The 17,043-nt window shown below is 55.4% G+C and overlaps 1 protein-coding gene across 1 annotated transcript; it reads right to left on the reverse strand.

The window, feature by feature from the left end:
• Positions 1-7,413: 7,413 nt before the first annotated feature.
• NT5M (5',3'-nucleotidase, mitochondrial) lies at positions 7,414-16,666 on the reverse strand. The gene is made up of 5 exons (XM_009897561.2): positions 15,941-16,666; positions 12,315-12,415; positions 11,833-11,893; positions 10,910-11,024; positions 7,414-10,749 (listed from the first exon to the last, which is right to left on the reverse strand). The coding sequence occupies exons 1-5, from the start codon at positions 16,202-16,204 to the stop codon at positions 10,592-10,594; spliced, it is 699 nt and encodes a 232-aa protein (XP_009895863.1). The 5' UTR covers positions 16,205-16,666; the 3' UTR covers positions 7,414-10,591.
• Positions 16,667-17,043: the final 377 nt, after the last annotated feature.

The raw sequence follows: 17,043 nt of genomic DNA on the forward strand, positions 1-17,043 counted from the left end.
GCAAAGAATTTTCTCCTCCTGTCCAGATGGAACCTCCTGGGTTCCAGTTTGTGTCCCTTGCCCCTTGTCCTGTCCCTGGGCACCACTGACAAGATCCTGGTCAAGAATCAGGTGGGTTACAGCTGTAGCTGGGGCTCAGCTCTGTGGCCATCCTGGCCCAAAGGGACACACAGAGGAGCACTGGACATGCCAGCTGAGGATGCTTGGCACCAAGATAAGCTAAAACTCCTTAATTTACTGTAGCCAGAACTATTTTTTCCCCTTCAAAGATACCTGCTTTGTATTGCCCAGCAAATGACATCCCTGCAACATGCTGCAGCAGGGTTTTGCTAAGGATGGGGGTTAGGTCTGGGGGCTCAACCAAGGGACTGGAATCAAACTGACCTCTAGCATGAAATGGATGCAGGAGCAGCATCCCAAAAAACCAACCTGGGTGAAAGGCAGATAGCACAGGGTGCCAAGGCAGGAGGGTGAGCAGCTGTGGGCAGCAGCTGGCCGGCACTGGCACAGCTGGGTTGGAAGCAAAGCTGCAGAGGGTGTGTGAGGCATGCAGCCATGCATGGGCTTCATTTGCAGCCTCCCCTCTCTCCACAGATGATTTTCAGGCATGAAAGGCTGTCGATGAAAACACAGGAGATGGGCAAGGCCAACCCACCCTCGAGATCCCCTTCCACATTCAGCAGCAGGAAAAAAGAGCAGAGTTTGCCTGCTTCTAAGCTAATCTTGGAACCTGCAGCCCTTTCCCAAACCCTGCATTTCCATTTCCCACTGCAGATGAACTCATCAAGCCTACAGATGGGAAGCCCTGCTCAGCTATGACACCAGCTACTTTTCTCAGGCTGATTTGTTAGGATTAGTGGCCTTTTTTTATTATTATTAATATTAGGTATAGATTTAAAAGCCTGAAATGATGGCATTCTTCCTCCTCTCTTGGGAGATGGGACCTAACTCAGAGCATGGAGGAAAGGGTCAAGTAGGGCTTACAATGCATTTTATTTCTTCTCCAGTCGAAAGGAGCTCCTGAGTCACTTTGTCCCTGCCTGAGCACACCACGTATCTTGCTTAAATCCCTTGCTGAGTCGAGCTGGACCTGCAGCTACATTGCAGTTATGCAGATGCTTAAGTGCTTGGCTAAGTCAGAGCCTGCTGCCTGCTCATCATCTCCAGGGCCTTCCCAAATTATCCCACATCTTGGGTCCAGGATAGTACAGGGGGTCCAGACGAGGCAGATTTCAGCAAGATGCTCTAAGCTCAGGCGCTCCTCGGCTTTGCCTTGCGGATGGCTTCCCTGGGCAGCTCCTGCATCCCAGCTCCACACCAGGATGCCTTGTTAAGTGCCTGATTTTAATTTCTCTCAATCAGGAGCTGGGCCTGAGCAATTACATAATAACGAGCTATTCATCCGGGGGGAGAGCGTGGATCTGGGTTAATTGGGCTGACAATTGAACCCAATCCTTGCCGGTTTTGCCCAGTTTTCCTTATTTTTCTCTCCTTCTGCACGGTATCTGCAAGGCTCTCAGCCTTGTTAATTAAGAAGGTAGCTTCACCCCCAGGGTTGTTTTGTTCTCTTCTCCCTCCTTCAAAAGCAAGAGCAGAGAAAGCAGCAAGAATTAGCTAGCCTGGGATGAAGCAACCACCTCTGAGCAGGATGGAGCCGGTTGGGTCTGACAGGGTTCAGCCCACATTTGAGCTGCTGCTGTTCTCCTGGGCTTTGGGGAAACAATGCTGCATGGTGCAAGCAGGTGCTGGAGCAGAAACACTTCTGCTGGCACGTTTGATGTGTGCAGTAGACACGTTGCAAAGCTGAAAACAACAGAGTCCCTGGGGCAGGCTGGGTGCTGAGTCGCTCCCAAGGCTGCAGTGCTGCATGTCCGGGGGGAGAGGTGCAGAAGGCTTCATGGCTTCTTGGAAACATGCAGCCTTAAACGTTTGAGCACTGCTGAAGCATTTTTTTAGCCAAGAAACAAGGCTGCAAAAGCCTCATGTGCAGGGGGCTGATGAGAGTGGGATGCTGGAGTCCGGCTTCACGCCCCAAGGCTACATCACACAGAGCAGAAATGAAGTTTGCCTTTCTCATGGACTCTCTGTGGTCTCTGCTTCTGGTCACCCAAAAGTGGGGACCTCCTCCCAGAGCCAGGCCCTGACCTGTGCTGATGAGGGTGGGACACAGCTATTTATTTCTCTGTCACCCACAGGTGACAGGCCAGTCTCAACCCCACTACATGGGCAAAGACTTTTGAGCAGGGCCTGTTGTGACAGGAGCAAGGGGTGATGGTTTTGAAGTCAAAGAGGAAGATTCAGACTAGAGAGAAAGAACAGATTTACACTGAGAGTGGTGAGACCCTGATCCAAGTTGCCCTGAGAGGTTATAGAAGCCTCATCCCTGGAGCTATTCCAGGTCAGTTTGTTTGGGGCTCTGAGCAACCTGCTCGAGTTGCAAATGTCCCTGCTGACTGCAGGGGAGTTGGACTGGATGACCTTCAAAGGTTGCTTCCAACCTAAACCATTCCATGATTCTGTGAAGGAACTGGAACATGTATGGTGCTTTCATTTTCATCACCTGGGAAGCCGTGGGTGCCCCAGAGATTGCTTTTGAACTAAGCAGGGGTTGGACCAGCAAGTCAGGGATGTTTCCCTGCAGACTGCTGTATCTTGCAGGCAAACTGGCATCTGCAGAGAGGAGCCCCACTGCAAGAACCAAGTGGTCCCAACATGGTAGGACTTGTGTCCTGAGCTGCAGTGGGGGGTTGTGCCTGGCCAGGCTGCAGCTGCCACCTGCACCTGCCTGTCCCCAGGAGCCAGCCCAGGAGCACCTTCCTTATGATCAAAAGAACACGATGCATGAGCAGGAAGCACAGCTGTGAGACCACACTGCTGGGCTGGGAAGGGAAAATGTGTAACAAAATGGGCAGCCAAGGCAGGAGCCAAGCTCTGCCAGAGGCTACAGGCAGCCGGGGGGAGGTCTGGGACCGAGAGCAAAGGCGATGCCTGCAAGGTGGTGAGGGGAAGTGGGGAGGTGGTAACACCTGAACAGCTCCAGGGACCTGCTCCCTGTGATGCCTCCTCAGGGCTGATAGAGTCATCAGCTGGCATGGATGTGACTGTGAGAAGCAGCAAGAAGGGCCCTGCAGCAGGATAGAGCACAGCTCACCCTGGCAGCCCCCACTGGGTTGGGGTGATGAGCCAGGTGCTTCCCAGCTGCTGCCCGGCCAAAACCTTCATGCAGATGGGCAGGGTGCTGCAAAGGGCAGCAGGGACACCAGTGAGCACAGTCCCACTGAGGGGCAGAGCTGGCTGAGAGCAAGCAGTGCCTGCTGCCTGCTCCCAAGCCAGTGTCTTCAGCAGCACTATGGTGGCACTGGCTACATGTGCAGGTGGCTTTGCAGCACTGGGTGCAGCAGGTCCCTGCCTTTCCCATCTCTTCACCCAGGAAGGACTCACCCCAGGCAGGAGGAGCTGTTCCCTGTTGTGGTACATCCCAAACACACACAGTGAGGCCACCTTGCTACCCCTGTACTGAGCAGAGCCCAGTTGCTGGCATCCACAGCTGCCACTGCTTTGTCTCCCAGCACTCTCTAGGAGTTTCCCCAACTCCACTGGCATTTTGGAGAGCCCCCAGGAGCCATTGGATGACTCACTGCCATCCCTGCCATTGCTGGCAGAGGTGCAAGCGTTGAAGGCAGTGCAGGTGCTGCCCAGCCAGGCTCCCACTAGGCTGGCATGATGGAAACATGCCATGGGCAGGGGACCTGTGGGACCTAGGGACAGTCAGTTGTGCTTCCAGAGGCCCTCAGGTGCTCTCACATAATATTCCACTAACAGCTTTCAGTTGCTGTTGTTAATATCCCTTTTCCCTGGATCTCGAGAGACCAGACACAGCTCTAGTCCTGGCTGCCTGGGGATGCTGAATGCAGACTCCAAGACTTGGGGATGGGCTTGATCCAGACTCAGCCAAGGCAAGTTTCCCCCAAAGTCTGGCAATTCAGGGTGAGAATATTCAGAGTGAGCCTGTTCTGGGAGAGGAGCAGCACTATGTCCCCAAGGCAACCTCCTGGGAGCATTGCTGGCACCCACCAGCCAAGGAGGAGTGGGCAGACAAGGGATCTGGGGATGAGCTCAGCCCCATGCAGGGTGGCTGTGGGAGCAGGGTGTGCAAACTCAGCTCCACAGGTGTCTACCTATGGGGTGGCCTGAGACCAATGTCCTCCCCTGTGATGGGTATTTATTGGGCAGAACAGGATCCTTGGAGGCTTGGTGTCTATGACCCAGCAGCTGCAGGGCACCAGGGCTCCATGAGGTTGTGGTCAGACCCTTCCCCTGGCTGCATCTCCACTCCAGGACCATGAGCTAGGAAATTCCAGGAAGGAGTGCCTGATGGGACGTTCCTGGCAGGTTTGGTGGCCTCATGCTCGGGGTTGCCAGTCACAGCAGTGTGCCTGGGCACAGAGTCAGCAGCTGGGTTTTGGCAGCCGTGAGCCCTAGCCCCACATCACCCCCAGGCTCAGCCCCAGGGAGGCAGGGAGAGGGTGGCATGCTCACGTCTGAACTCAGCATGTTCCACAAGCCTGTTTGTTACCAGTCACAAACAAACATTTTGCAGGAGCTTTGCCAGGAGGATGGGCTGAATGTGTGTGGAGCCTTGAAGGACGTGAGAAAGCTGATGCAGCCCATCACAGTGGGCTCTGCTCTGGCCTCCCCAGCGCTGCTGGGGCAAGGGAAGCTTCACTCCTCTCTGGGGAGTGCATTGCTTAACTCCTTGTGTGCAAACAGAGAAGCAAAGCCCATTAATCCTACCGGGAGGGAAATGATGTCGTGGTTCTGGGGGACAAGGGGAGGGTGAGAGGAAACCACCAGAAACTGCCCTGGTTCTTCCTGCCCTTGTCACCTGTGGCTCTGCCCCCCACAACTGGCTCCAGCTTCAGGGTGAGCAGGGAAGAAGCAAAGAGCCCTGGGTCCTTGGGGAATCTGGGACTTGCAGGGACAGGATGAACAGACTCAGCCCTGGGAGAGCTGTGGGATCCTGGTGGGGCAGTGGGGGCAGAGATGAGGAGATGACCTGGCATACTGGGGGCCTGCAGCCTGCATTCTTTCCGGGGATATTTCTGAGATGGAACCCCAAGTTCCTCATCTAACCCACAAGTTTTTCATGCTTTCGTCCAGCTCATTCCCTGTCCCATCCAGCTGGGATGAGCAGCTGGGTGAGGGCTCAGCTGGTGGCTGGGACCAGCCCAGCACATTTCCCAGCACCTGCTTTCTCGGTATCCCACAGTGCTCCACTTAGCCCCAGGTGAGCTGTGCCAGCCCCGGGCAAGCTGTGCCCAGCGGGAGGGATGTGAAGGACGTTGGGAGCTGTGATAACCGAGAGGGCTGAGGGCTGGAGGAGCCGGATCCTGCTCTGCGGCTGCTGCAGGCTCCCACACACGATCACACAGTCCCCTCTAGTGGATATTTCTCCTCCATCAACACTGCTCACGGGCAGCGCTGGGCTCCAGACCCCGGTCCTGAGCAGTGAGCCTGGGCCACCATCCTGCTCCTCGCCCCAAACCAGACACGGTGGCCCTGAAGAACCACAGCCTCAGCCAGCTGCCACCATGGGCTTGAGCCATCCATCTCTGCCTTCACTCCCTCCCCTCCTGCGTAGCTGTGTGATTCATGCTGCCGCCAGCCCCTGCCCCGGCTCCGTCCCACAGCACCGCACCGCCCGCTGCCCTTGCGCCAGGGCTGGCCCCGCTGGGCCCCCGCAGCCCTCGCCCTGCCGCTCCGCTCGGTTTCACACCAGCCTGAAGCTGTCTGGGCGCTGGCCAGCCTGAGAACGACCTCACCAACACCCGCCTGGTGACAGCTTCCGAGGGGTGCAGGAGGCAGCGCTGCTTGCTCCCCACCCTGCAAGCATCGTCCAGCGTGGACGGGGACGAAGGAGCTGCTCCCAGGGGGAATTCCCTCACACACCTGTCCCACTCCCCAGCAGCTGAGGGGGGGTCCATGTGGTGGCTGCCGGGAGGCCACCCAAACCTCACTTTGCCAGTGGGTCTGGGCAATGCCTGACGTCTCTGACATCTCTTACAAATTGGAGATGGTGATGTCTTTGCTTTTGTCACCCTTTCCTCTGCAGTCAGCACTGCTGCTCTGGCCAGGGTCACCTTCACCCAGCAGCTCCCTGGCCATGGAAAGGGGGTGAAGCTCCCACCAGCACCAGTCTGGAATGTTCCCGTGTGCTCAGGGCCAGGCCAGGTCACCATCACCTCCTTCCCACCTCCTCCTGCCTTGGAAAGTGTGCTTGTCACCTGGAAGATTTGTGGTATCTGCAACCTGAGGCTTTTCAAGGGGAAAAAAGGCACACAGGAGAGAGTGGAGGAGTGAACACAGCTGCAGAACCACAACTCAGCTGCATGCTGGTGGCTCATGGTGCTCCACCAGCCCAGGATGTGTTCCCTCCACCTTGCTCAATTCTTTGCTGGGAACCATGTGGCCCTGGTCCCAGTGCCACCAGCTGGCAGCCCCAGCTTGGGACAGGGCTGGTGCCAAACCTAGCTCCAGCAGGGTGACCTCTTCAGCTCACAGATGTGATCCCGTTCACACCCCATGTCCTGGAGTCACACCAGTGTGAGGTCCACACATCTCAGCCCCAGAGCAAATGCCCCATCCACCTCCCCACTGTTTCATGGTGCACTGGGGCAGGTCACTGCTTCCCATGGGATGCTCCTGCCTACAGCATGAGGGCAGCAGTCAGACCTTGTGCTGACACAGCTGAGCACAACTGAGGCCCAGAAATGCAGATCTCAGAGCTGAATGATGCCACAGACCACGATTTCCCTTGCTGCACCATCTAGGCAGGGGCTGAGCTGCAGCAGGAGTGGACTTGGCAGTGAAAGGGCTGATTTAGCCTTCGAGTGCTTGAAACTGCATTCAGAACCCTGACCTGCAGGAGACAAACCAAGCTGGCTTGAATGGGGTGGGGAATTACTGCTGCTCTGAACACCAGGGCAAACCCAATTCCCTTGTTTTGTTCCAGCATCAGTGCTCACTTCCTCCATGCTGTGCTGAGCCTGATCTGGGCAAGGAGAGCCTTGGATGCGCTTCACTACCTGGCTGGAGCACGCCTCCTTGGAGCCCAGTCCAGCCCTGTCAGGATAGCCCTGCAGTCCTCCCTCCCCACCTCTGATCCTACCTGTCTGAAAGGGCTATGGCATTGCTCACTGCCTGCAAGGGCTGGGCAAGCAGAGGTCACCTATGGCATGGCCCTGCAGAGGGCAGGGGAAGCCTGTGGGCATCTGAGGACTGCATGTGTGGATGTGGATCACCCCACAGCAATGGACAAGGTACCAAATCCCAGGGAGATACAGCCCATGTGACAGCTCCAGCCTCTTTCATTGCTTCTGCTCTGTGGCCCACACACTTCACAGCTTGCTTTGTTATCACAGATCTTTAGGAAGCTGATTGCTACCTAACCCCCACCCAAGTCCTCACAAGGACTCTGTCTGATGGGGTAAGGGCACTGATGTGGGCTGGTTTCAGGCTTTTTGAACACAAGGACTTGCCCAAGCCTTCAGGTCCCCAGGCAGAGGGCAGAGCCACAGGTGGGAAACTGCAGAACCCAAACTCCATTGCTAGGAAGCTGGATGCCAACAAACCTCAGTGTTTATTGCAGTGCTCCTCAACAGCCCTGGGTTTATAAACGTGCAGTGACAAACCAAAGCTCTGTGCATGTGAGCTGGCCACAGAAGGGCTTGAATGCTGAAAGGGCTGATCCTTGGGCAACAGAGAGCCACCTCCCAGCCCCCTGCTCAGCAGCTGCACACAGGCCAGCTACCTGCTCTGCACTTCTGTGCTGAGTCAGATCCTCAGGCATGAGAAGCTCCAGCTCTGCTTTCAAGTATATTCAGTGTGAAGCCACACAGGCTCTCCAGGACCACCTCCCACCGAGGGGGAAAGACACACTGGGGCCAGAGAGCCACATGCCTCACGTCCAGCCCAGTCTCCACGTCCATCATCCCACCCTTGGAGGAAGGTGGCTGCTTTGGGCAGCTGCTGGAATGACATGCCAGACCCAGCTTCAGCTTGAGGACAGGCTGTGAGAAGACTGTGGAGAACTTGATGAACTCACATTTAAATGGTGGGGAAAAAAACCAAGCAGCTGGGACCTCATGAGGCCACCCCAGCTGCAGGAAGGAGCTAGTAGCTGCTGGGACTCCATCTGTGATGCTTGGTGGCCTTAGTGGCTGCCCATGGTGCTCTACCTGCTGTCCCAGCTCCCCATCTACAAAGCCCCAACCAAGGTGATTCTTGGCTGCATCTCAGGTGGCTGCTCCCACACCAAAGCCCCCACCTGGAGAAGTACACAGTGGTTTAAACAGAGAAAAGGAAGAAGAGGAAAAAAAAAAGAAGAAAAAGTAAAAAAAAAAATCTTCAAACTAATAAAAGATCCTTGTGGTAACTCCTACCAGCCTGGGCCAACCACAGCAGCTTGACACCAACCATCCCAAGAGACAGCAGCCTTCAGAGACACCCAAGATGATGCAGACCCTGGCCCTGGCCCCACAGCAGCTAGAGAAGGCACAAGTTTGAAGCACCGACTTCAGGAGCCCCTCCAGGGGGTGGGGGCAGCTGCTGCAGCTGAAATAGGTCATTTCTTGTCTATGCAGCTTGAAACTCACTTTTTTTTTGCTGATGGGGGGGGCCCATAGAAGAGAGGAGAGGCAAGTCAAAGGTATGAGCAGACAACACAGCAATGCCTGTCCCTTGCCAAGCCCTGGCTACCACCCCTGCCCACGGGGCGAGATGTCCCAACAGGAATTTTAGTCCTTGGAGCCAGCAAGTCCTCAGGCCAGGAGAGCAGGAGCAGGCTGTGGGATCCCAGGTGGCATGGGGGCAGGCAGGAGCAGGGGCAGAATGGTGCCAGCAGTGATGGGCACCACATCAGTCCTGAAGCACCCAACACATCCCCAGAGCTTTGCTGGGGCAGTCCAGCATGGGGTCCTGTTTGGACTGGCCAGGCCATGTCCCCAGCAGCTGGGATGTCTCTTCTCTGAGTTCAGGTGGAGGCTGATGGCTGCTTTCTGGTGCCAGCTGGGTCACTGCAGGTCAAGGCCAGCCTGGTGCAGGCTTGGGGAGACAGAAATGAGTCAGGCAGCGAAGGAAGAGGCTGTGGGCACAGCTCTGCAAAAGCATCCCTCCTGGAGCTGCTCCTTGGTGCAAACGCTCCACTTTTTGTGCCCAGCAGCCCTGGCACAGTCACCTGGCAGTGGGTGGCTGGTACAGGCCCATATGCTGCAGGCCCTTCACACTGGCCAGGCAGCTGAACACCTCACTGCAGGGTGAGGCGAGTGGGACTGGCAGCACGCTCTGTCCCCAGATACCCAGCGGTGGAGCTGCAAATGAACCAACCCTGTGATACAACCTTGTGGGCACCTCTGATGGGCTCCCCAACTGTAAACAGCAACAGCCCCCCAACATGTGGTACTTGAGGACTGAAAAGAGCATCCACAGATGCAACCATGACAGTCCTTGACCAACGCAACCTTCAAGCTGCCCTCTGGACCTCCATGGTGCCTCTGCTTTGCTCACTTCCTAGCACTGCCAGAGCTCCTCCACCAGCCTCACTTCTCCACCCAGCAGCATCCTTCCAGGTGGCTTCACCTGCACTGTGGCATCAACTGTCCCTGTCCCTGATGGGATGCAGCACTCAGGACCTTCTGCATGGAAGCAGGGTGCCCAGAGGATGCTTACCCAGAGCTTTCCTGGCAGGCTGAGGTCAGACACTACCAGGAGGAGGAAGATGAGGTGATCTGGGCATGCAGCCTGCATGTGCAGTCCTTCCTGACCTTGAAATCCTAGGAGTTGCTTTCAGATCCCTGGCAGGGTGAGCCATGAGCTCCTGCAGGAAATGCCCACTTCCCAGGAAGGGTTCTTGCTGGCTCTGCTGCCACCTGCTCGCTGCCCCAGAGGTGCCCTGGGCAGGCTGCCCCTGCGCAATGAGCTGATGAGCAGGTGGGAGAAGAGCCTCCTCTCTTCAGCCCAAATCAGCTCTAAAGCCCCAGCTCTAAAACTGTGGCAACTCCTCAGGGATGGGGGCAGGTGGGGATCCCTCTGCTCACTCCTCCTGCCCTCTCCCTAGACCCAGGCACTGACCAGGAGGAACCACGGCCCGAGACAGCCCCTCGATGGGAATTCCTTCAAGGACAAAACGAACCACCTGTGTGATGCCCACTGTCATGCAGAGGAGGAGAGCTGGTCTGTGCCCCCTGTGCCCCAGGCAAGGGCAGTGACACCATGAGGGTGACCTCATCCATCAGAAACACTGGGCTGGCCTCACAGTGGGTGCAGATGCAGCACAGAGACCCCAGGAGCCAGAAGCAGAAAGCCCCCCAGCTGGGCTGCCACATCCATGGGTCCAATCTTGTTGCTGGGCTCTTGTGGAATGGCCAGGCTGGGGTCTGCTCTCCAGGTCAGGGTGGCCATGGTGCTTCAGCTCACCCTCCTCTTCCTCCCTACAGCAGGGACAGCGTGTCTGTCTGTCTGCCCAGCTTTCAGCAGGACTCCATGGGGACACAAGGGGGTGGCACAGCCCGGGGTGGCTGTGGGAGGCTGGTGTTTAGGTGGCTGGGCGGGGGGGCAGGCGTTTGCTGTCCAGAATGGCCTTCCAGTCGTCGGTCCAGGACTGCAGCCTGCGCCTTGGGGGCTTCAGCTGCAGGTGCTTGTTGTGGCAGGCTGTGAAGAGCACGTGCTCCCAGCTGGGGTTCAGCTCAGCCCCTGCAAAGCAAGGTGAGAGGTTGGATCTCCAGGTAACTCCTCCAGGTTGAGCTTACTCCACAAACCCCTAATGAGAGCCTAATTGAGCAGAGAAGGACCAGTGGCCATCAGCCCATCAGGGCTGCCTCCAGTCACTCCTGCCACCCCACACCTGCCTTACCTGTTATATCAGGTCTGTCATCTATAAGCAGGTCAGCAGAAACCACAGTCTTGTCTCGTGTCAGAACGATCTGCTCAAGGAACTCGGGGCCAAAGTGCTTCTCCACCCAGGCATACTGGAAGGCAAGAGTGAGTGGTGAGCACTAGGAAGGCTGATGGATGGGGCAGGAGCTCCAGCATAAGCCCTGGCCCCACACAGGGAGGACATCTCTCTTAGTAAGTTCATTACAACTTAAGAGAGGTGCTGGAGCAGGTCCAGAGAAGGGCAATGAACCTGGGGAAGGGTCTTGGGAATAAGTCTTGTGAGGAACACCTGAGGGAGCTGGGGTTGGTTAGTATGGAGAAAAAGAGGCTGAAGGGAGAACTTCTCACTCTACAACTCCCTGAAAGGAGGTTGCAGAGAGTTGGGAGTTGGTCTCTTCTCATGAGTCACAACTTGGAAATGGCATCAAGTTAAGCCATTGGGCATTAGGAAAATCTTCTATACTGAAAGGGTTATCAAAGACTGGAACAGGCTGCCCAGGGAAGTGATTGAACCACCATCCCTAGGTGTATTCAAAACCTGTCCAGATACGGTGCTGAAGGATGTGGTGTAGTAGTGGCCCTGGCAGAGTTAGATAATGCTTGGAGTTGATGATCTTAAAGGTCTTTTCCAACCACAGTGATTCTGTGATTAGTGAGTAAGATCTGGATGCTGCTGGAGCACAAGTTCTTTAAAGCCAAGCAGCCTTTGATGTCATGATGAAATACTGAGACCCAGCGCCTCAGCGCATGCAAATGGCAGAGCTCAGCTAATGGCAGAGCTGTTGCTGTGCAGAGATGCTGAAGAACACAGCTGGAGGAGCAGAGTAATCTTGCTGCCATTTTCCACCTGGAGGCACACAGGGGCACAGCAGTGGGGAGCTGGGACTGGGACCTGCTCACCTTCTCATAAGGGCAGTAGCGATACTTCTTGATTGGGCTTGTGCAGATGAACACATCAGTGCTGTCACGAAGAGAAACACAGGGGCACAATGTCACTCTGTGAGACCCCACCTCGTGCCTCAGCAGCCAGGTGCCCAAAGCAGACCCCTTGCCACGCACAGATGAACCTGGGGTGATTTAAGATGTTCATCCCCCACCTCACAGCCCCAGGACACGCACCCACAGCCATGCACAAGCACGTTCCCTCTTTCACCACCCTTGCTGGCAGCAGAGAGCTAAAGGGAAGGGGCTGCACGTGGCTGATTGTCTTGACAACTGCTTCAGGAGTCAAAGCCCTCCTTTTCCTCCCATGCCTGGTGGGCCAGGAGGTATTTTTGATGCTGATGTTGTATTCAGTGCTCGTGCCAGGAGGCTGATGAGCCTGCAAAGCCAACGCTACTCCCCCAGCCATTCCCAAATACCACAGGCAGGTTCCTACTCACTCTGCCAAACTTGCCATTTGCTTGACAGCTTCCACAGCCCCAGGGAGTGGGTCCAGCTCAATGAAGAAGTTTTTGGATTCCCAGATGCTGATGGCTTTCTCCTGTGAGGGCAAAGAGCACAGTTACTGCACAGGTCTCTTGGTGTGTGTATCCCCCGCCACCCTTTGCTAGGAGAGAGGATGGTGACAGTGAGAAAGGTGGGAGTGCTGTCTCTGCTGCCTTCCTGCTAACCTGCCTTGCCCCTGTGGCTGCCTCCATTCCCCACCTGCCAGCCTGCATCCATCCCATACAATTGAGATGGGAGACGCTTTGGAGCAGACTTGGTTTTGCCTGCACAGCCCCAGACGCAGAGGGAACAGAATGTTCCTTCAAGGCAAAACACAGGAGATTGTTCAGAGCTGAACCAAACCCCAGGTCTGCATCCAGAGAGGCACTTCCAGCTGACGTGGCCCTGCTGTAACACAAGGCTGCTCAGCTCCAGATGCTGTCTGGCCCATTTGTCTCAATCAGATCACTCCAAATAGCAGCCAGGCTGCTCTCAAAGGACAAAGCGTATTATAGGATGAAACGCACGTCGGGATGAATGCAGATGCTCTTCCTCAGGGATGCCTGGGCAAGGTCTACCAGGCAAATGCAGCACCTCCAGGCAAGGGTTTGAAACATTTACAGCCAAGTTGTCAGCTGAGGTGCATCAGTATGGCGTGAAGGGAGAGCAGGGCAGAGAGAGACCACAGGGAGTAAAACCTTGGGATGAGGGCAGAGCCTGTGGTCTGCCTGCAATGGAACCAGCACAGCTCTAAAACAACAGCATCCTCTGCACTCCCTCACAGAGGTAACAGCTTGGCAGCTGCCAAGCAAAGCAATTATTTTGCACAGACACTGGGTCTTGGGGGAGGAAAGCCTGGGAGTGCTGCAATGTGGCTGCAGGCAGGGGAGCAGCCTTGTCCTGGTGTTGTAGTGCAGCTGCAGCTAGGAAAAGTTTGTCTGAAGGATTGATCTTCATTTTGAGCACCTCTGCTTCTGCATTTGAAGAAGTGGAAGAGGGACAAAAAGAACTGCATGCCCATTTTGGTCTTCTAGTATTGCACAGTGTGCAGGAGCTGGTAGAGCATCAGGGTAGGAAGAGCAGCCTCAGTGATGCTTTTTGCTGGTTCTTAAAGCTCACAGCAACAAACTGGCTGGTTGGACACCTCAGCTAGATGTGCAGCTCCCTCCTGCCCAGTGAGTGGGAATCTAGTGGGGCAGCAACATGTTTTGCCTCTACTATGCCAGTACTGGGGAAAGAAAGTAGGCAACCATGAGCCACTGGGGCTTTGCTGGAATCCAGGCTCAGGGCAGCAACACCCCAGAGCAAGCACAGGGCTCACTCAGCGAGCCACATTCTGCTCCAGCCCACAGCCTGCCCGTGCCAGAACACCAGCTGCCCACCTTGGCTGCTCTCAGGAAGATGAATCCATGAACCCACTGAGCATTTAATATGACATGTCAGAATTAACCCCAGATCTAGCTAAGATTTCCTGCTCACTGCAGAGGTTGGACTAGATGACCTTTAAAGGTCCCTCCCAACCCAAACTAGTCTATGATTCTATGATCTATGATTTCTCCAAATTCCCAGATAAACATGAGAAGAGCAGACACCCAACTTCAAAGCAGACCACTCAGATCAACTGTTGCATTCTTCCATTTCGCCTGAGCAGCAGAAAGCACCAGTGGTTCAGAGCAGGGGGGGAGAAACAAAAGCCTTCTTCACATGTGTTCAATGCTGATCTGGTGCAGGAGAGCCAGCAGAAATACCTCCTGGCACCGTGACCAAGACAGCTACCCTAAACAGTTTGCCAGTGTTGGCCTGGCCAACACTCAAAGTCCTGTTGCTTTGCCTCAGACCAGTGAGCAGCAATGTTTTATTTTTAAGACACTGGCTGTAGTTGCACAAGAGACATGTGAAGAAGATGGCCTGATGCAGAAAAGCACTTCAAACTGCACTGAAGTGTTTTCTTCCAGCAAAGACTTCCGCAGCTATTCTGCTTCCACTTATGTCAAAAAGCATTTTGCAATCAAGCTTGATGGGGAAAGAACTAAGCTCATCTTGAAGAAAAGATCCACTTGGCTCCCAGAGCCAGAGTAACTCCCTGCAGCACTGCAGTCAGCATGCTGCCCAGCATCTGGAAACAAGAAAACCAGGCTGGAAACCCCACCATGGCCAGGCAGGACAGAGCCTCCATTTCCTTCTTCTGATCCTGCCCCACGAGCAATCTCCCTGACTTATCAGGGCTGCCCATCCTTCAGGGTTTGTGTGCTTGGTGTTTTGATGAACTGTGTCCTCCATTTCAGAGCTGGGACCTTCAGCTCATCTTTGGCTATTTTCTGGTCTCCTACAGCAGCTTGATGGTGCTGAGGAGCAGGGACTAGAACAGCCACTGTGCCTATAGCCACTGAGCAGCTCTTACTCTCTTTATCCACAGTCTGAAACCACTGGTGAACTCAGGGATGCCCTGTGGAAGTTTTGCTACTTGTTCAGCCTGAGATTTTACATGTTCACAGCAGATATAGGATGAGCTCACTTCATTTAACACATCCAAAATAGTTAAGATCAAGAGAAAAAGAAGAAAAAAAAAAGATAAAGAAAAGTTACTGTGCATTACCCCCAACAAACTTCACCATCTGCCTTACTCCTCCATTTCATTTTCATCAGCCCCAACTAGAGAGGACACATTATTCCTTCACCTTTTCATACTGCTTAGGACTCTGTCAATGGAAGAGCCCTGGACCTTGAAGAGCCCTGGACCTTATTCATGCTCCCTGGTTGCCATCATACCACTAACAACTGGAGCACTGTTATCTGCTCTAACACCTTTCAACTCCAATCCACAGAGGAGACCACAGACATCCCATTGAGAAGGGAAACTTGCAGATACAAAACCTGACTTTCTGCAGTGGCTCAGCCCTTCATTGAATGGTAAAGTACAACACAAAGAGAGCTTTAATTATTAAAATGAATACAGTAACTTCCAGGCATGGGAGGGCTTGAGGTTGATTTAAATAAGCCCTCACATGAAGCATCAATTGCATGGTTTGTTCTCAACTTTTCTGCTGCATCCCCCTTCCAACCCAGTGCAATCTGTGAATCCCACCTCTCCTGTTGCTGTTGGAAGAACTAAACAATTCATCCAGGAGCAGTATCAAACCACACAGCTTAGCCATTCTAGAGCTACAATCATTTCTGTTGGAAAAGACCTTTAAGGCCATCCAATGCAACCACTATCTAACTACCAAGTCTGGTGCTGAGCCATGTCCTGTGAGACATCTACACACCTTTTAAACCCAGGTATGCAGTTTGGTGTATTCTACAACAGCTGTTCTGAAAGATCTCCTTCCCTTGCATCTATCTCCATCCACACATGCAAGGGTAAAGAGACAGACGTACATGGAACCCACTGGATCTCTGGGGGAGAGGGGGAAGGCCTCCTGCCTGCAGACCCCTGTGCCTGTGTTTCAGTGGGAGCTGTGGCTAGCACCCACAGCCCTCCCCAGCATTGCACCCATGTGCTGGGACCCAGCGGGTGCCAGATCTCCAGCTGCAGGAACAAGAACCACGCGCAGAGCAGGGGAAGGAAGCAGAAACTCACACTCAGCTCACGTCCCAGGCGCCCGTATTGCTCTGACACCCAGAAGCCCCTCCGGTCCTCGAGGGCAATGTAGGGCTTGTCGGGGTACCTGGCCCTGAACTTCTTGAGGAAGCCTCCCTCGAAGTCAGCCAGCACCCCGTCCATGTCCACCAGCACCCGCAGAGCCCGGCTGGACCCGGCCGTGGGGCTGAGCCCCCTGCCCAGCCCTGCGAAGGGGCCGCAGCGCCGAGGGCGAAGGTGCAAGAAGCTGCTCAGCAAAATCATGGTGGCAGGGAACGAGGGGCAGGGGATGGAGGGGATCTCCGGGCAGGGATGGGGAGGGGGTCCTTTATTTCAAGCACGCAGCCTGCAAGCAGAAGGAAGGTGCGGGAGGGATGCAAGGGGGACGCAAAGGGGAGCAGAGGGGCTGCAGGAGGGGCGCGGTGGGGATGCAGAGACCCGACCTCGCCCCACCGCTTCCTCCCCCTCCATCCCTCCCTTGCAGCGAGCGCGAAGCAGGCAGGAGCAGCTGCGGCAGCAGCGGGGCTAGGGGGAAACTGGTGCCGCCCGGTGCTCGGCCCGACCCGGCAGTACAAAGCCCAGTTCCTCTTCCCGGTGCCTGACCAAGCTCGGAGCGGCGGCACCGCCTTAAAGCGGCACAAGCGCCTTGCGACGGCGCGGCAGCACCGCGGCTCCCGCCCGCTTTAAGCGCCGCTCCCTCCCCTTCCCCGGAGCTGCGGGGTACGGAGCCTAGTGGGGTGCCGGGTACCATGCCCCTGCCTCAGATTCCCTAACAGCCTCGGAGGCACCCCCCGGGGCCGCTCCCTCTCTCCCTGCCTGCTGCAGACCCTCTCTCTGTCCATCCCCTGCCCACACTCCCCTCTGTCCCCGTGCCCGTCCCTGTCTGGAGCAGGGGGGGGGGGTATTTCTTTGGGGGCTCTTGTGCCTGTTTCGGGGTGATTTTGCAGCTGAGCCTTGACACAATGTACCCATCTAACCCGTTCACGGGGATTAGGCACACTTTGCCCAGGATCCTGCTCACTGTGACACTGCGGTGTCCCCACGGGTGACAGGAATCTTTAAAAGACAATGCCCAGACCTGAAAGGAGAACTGACAGCACACC

Source organism: Dryobates pubescens, chromosome 4 (assembly GCF_014839835.1).
Source record: "Dryobates pubescens isolate bDryPub1 chromosome 4, bDryPub1.pri, whole genome shotgun sequence".
Taxonomy (NCBI): Eukaryota; Metazoa; Chordata; class Aves; order Piciformes; family Picidae; genus Dryobates; species Dryobates pubescens.

What these genes read in the sequence shown, in the direction of transcription:
- NT5M (XM_009897561.2), bottom strand. Translation starts at nt 16,204, where the DNA reads ATGATTTTGCTGAGCAGCTTCTTGCACCTTCGCCCTCGGCGCTGCGGC. An exon ending in GCCTGGGACGTGAGCTGAGT is followed by an intron (nt 12,416 to 15,940) that starts GTGAGTTTCTGC and finishes TTGCCCTCACAG; the next exon opens with GAGAAAGCCATCAGCATCTG. An exon ending in CAAATGGCAAGTTTGGCAGA is followed by an intron (nt 11,894 to 12,314) that starts GTGAGTAGGAAC and finishes TCTTCGTGACAG; the next exon opens with CACTGATGTGTTCATCTGCA.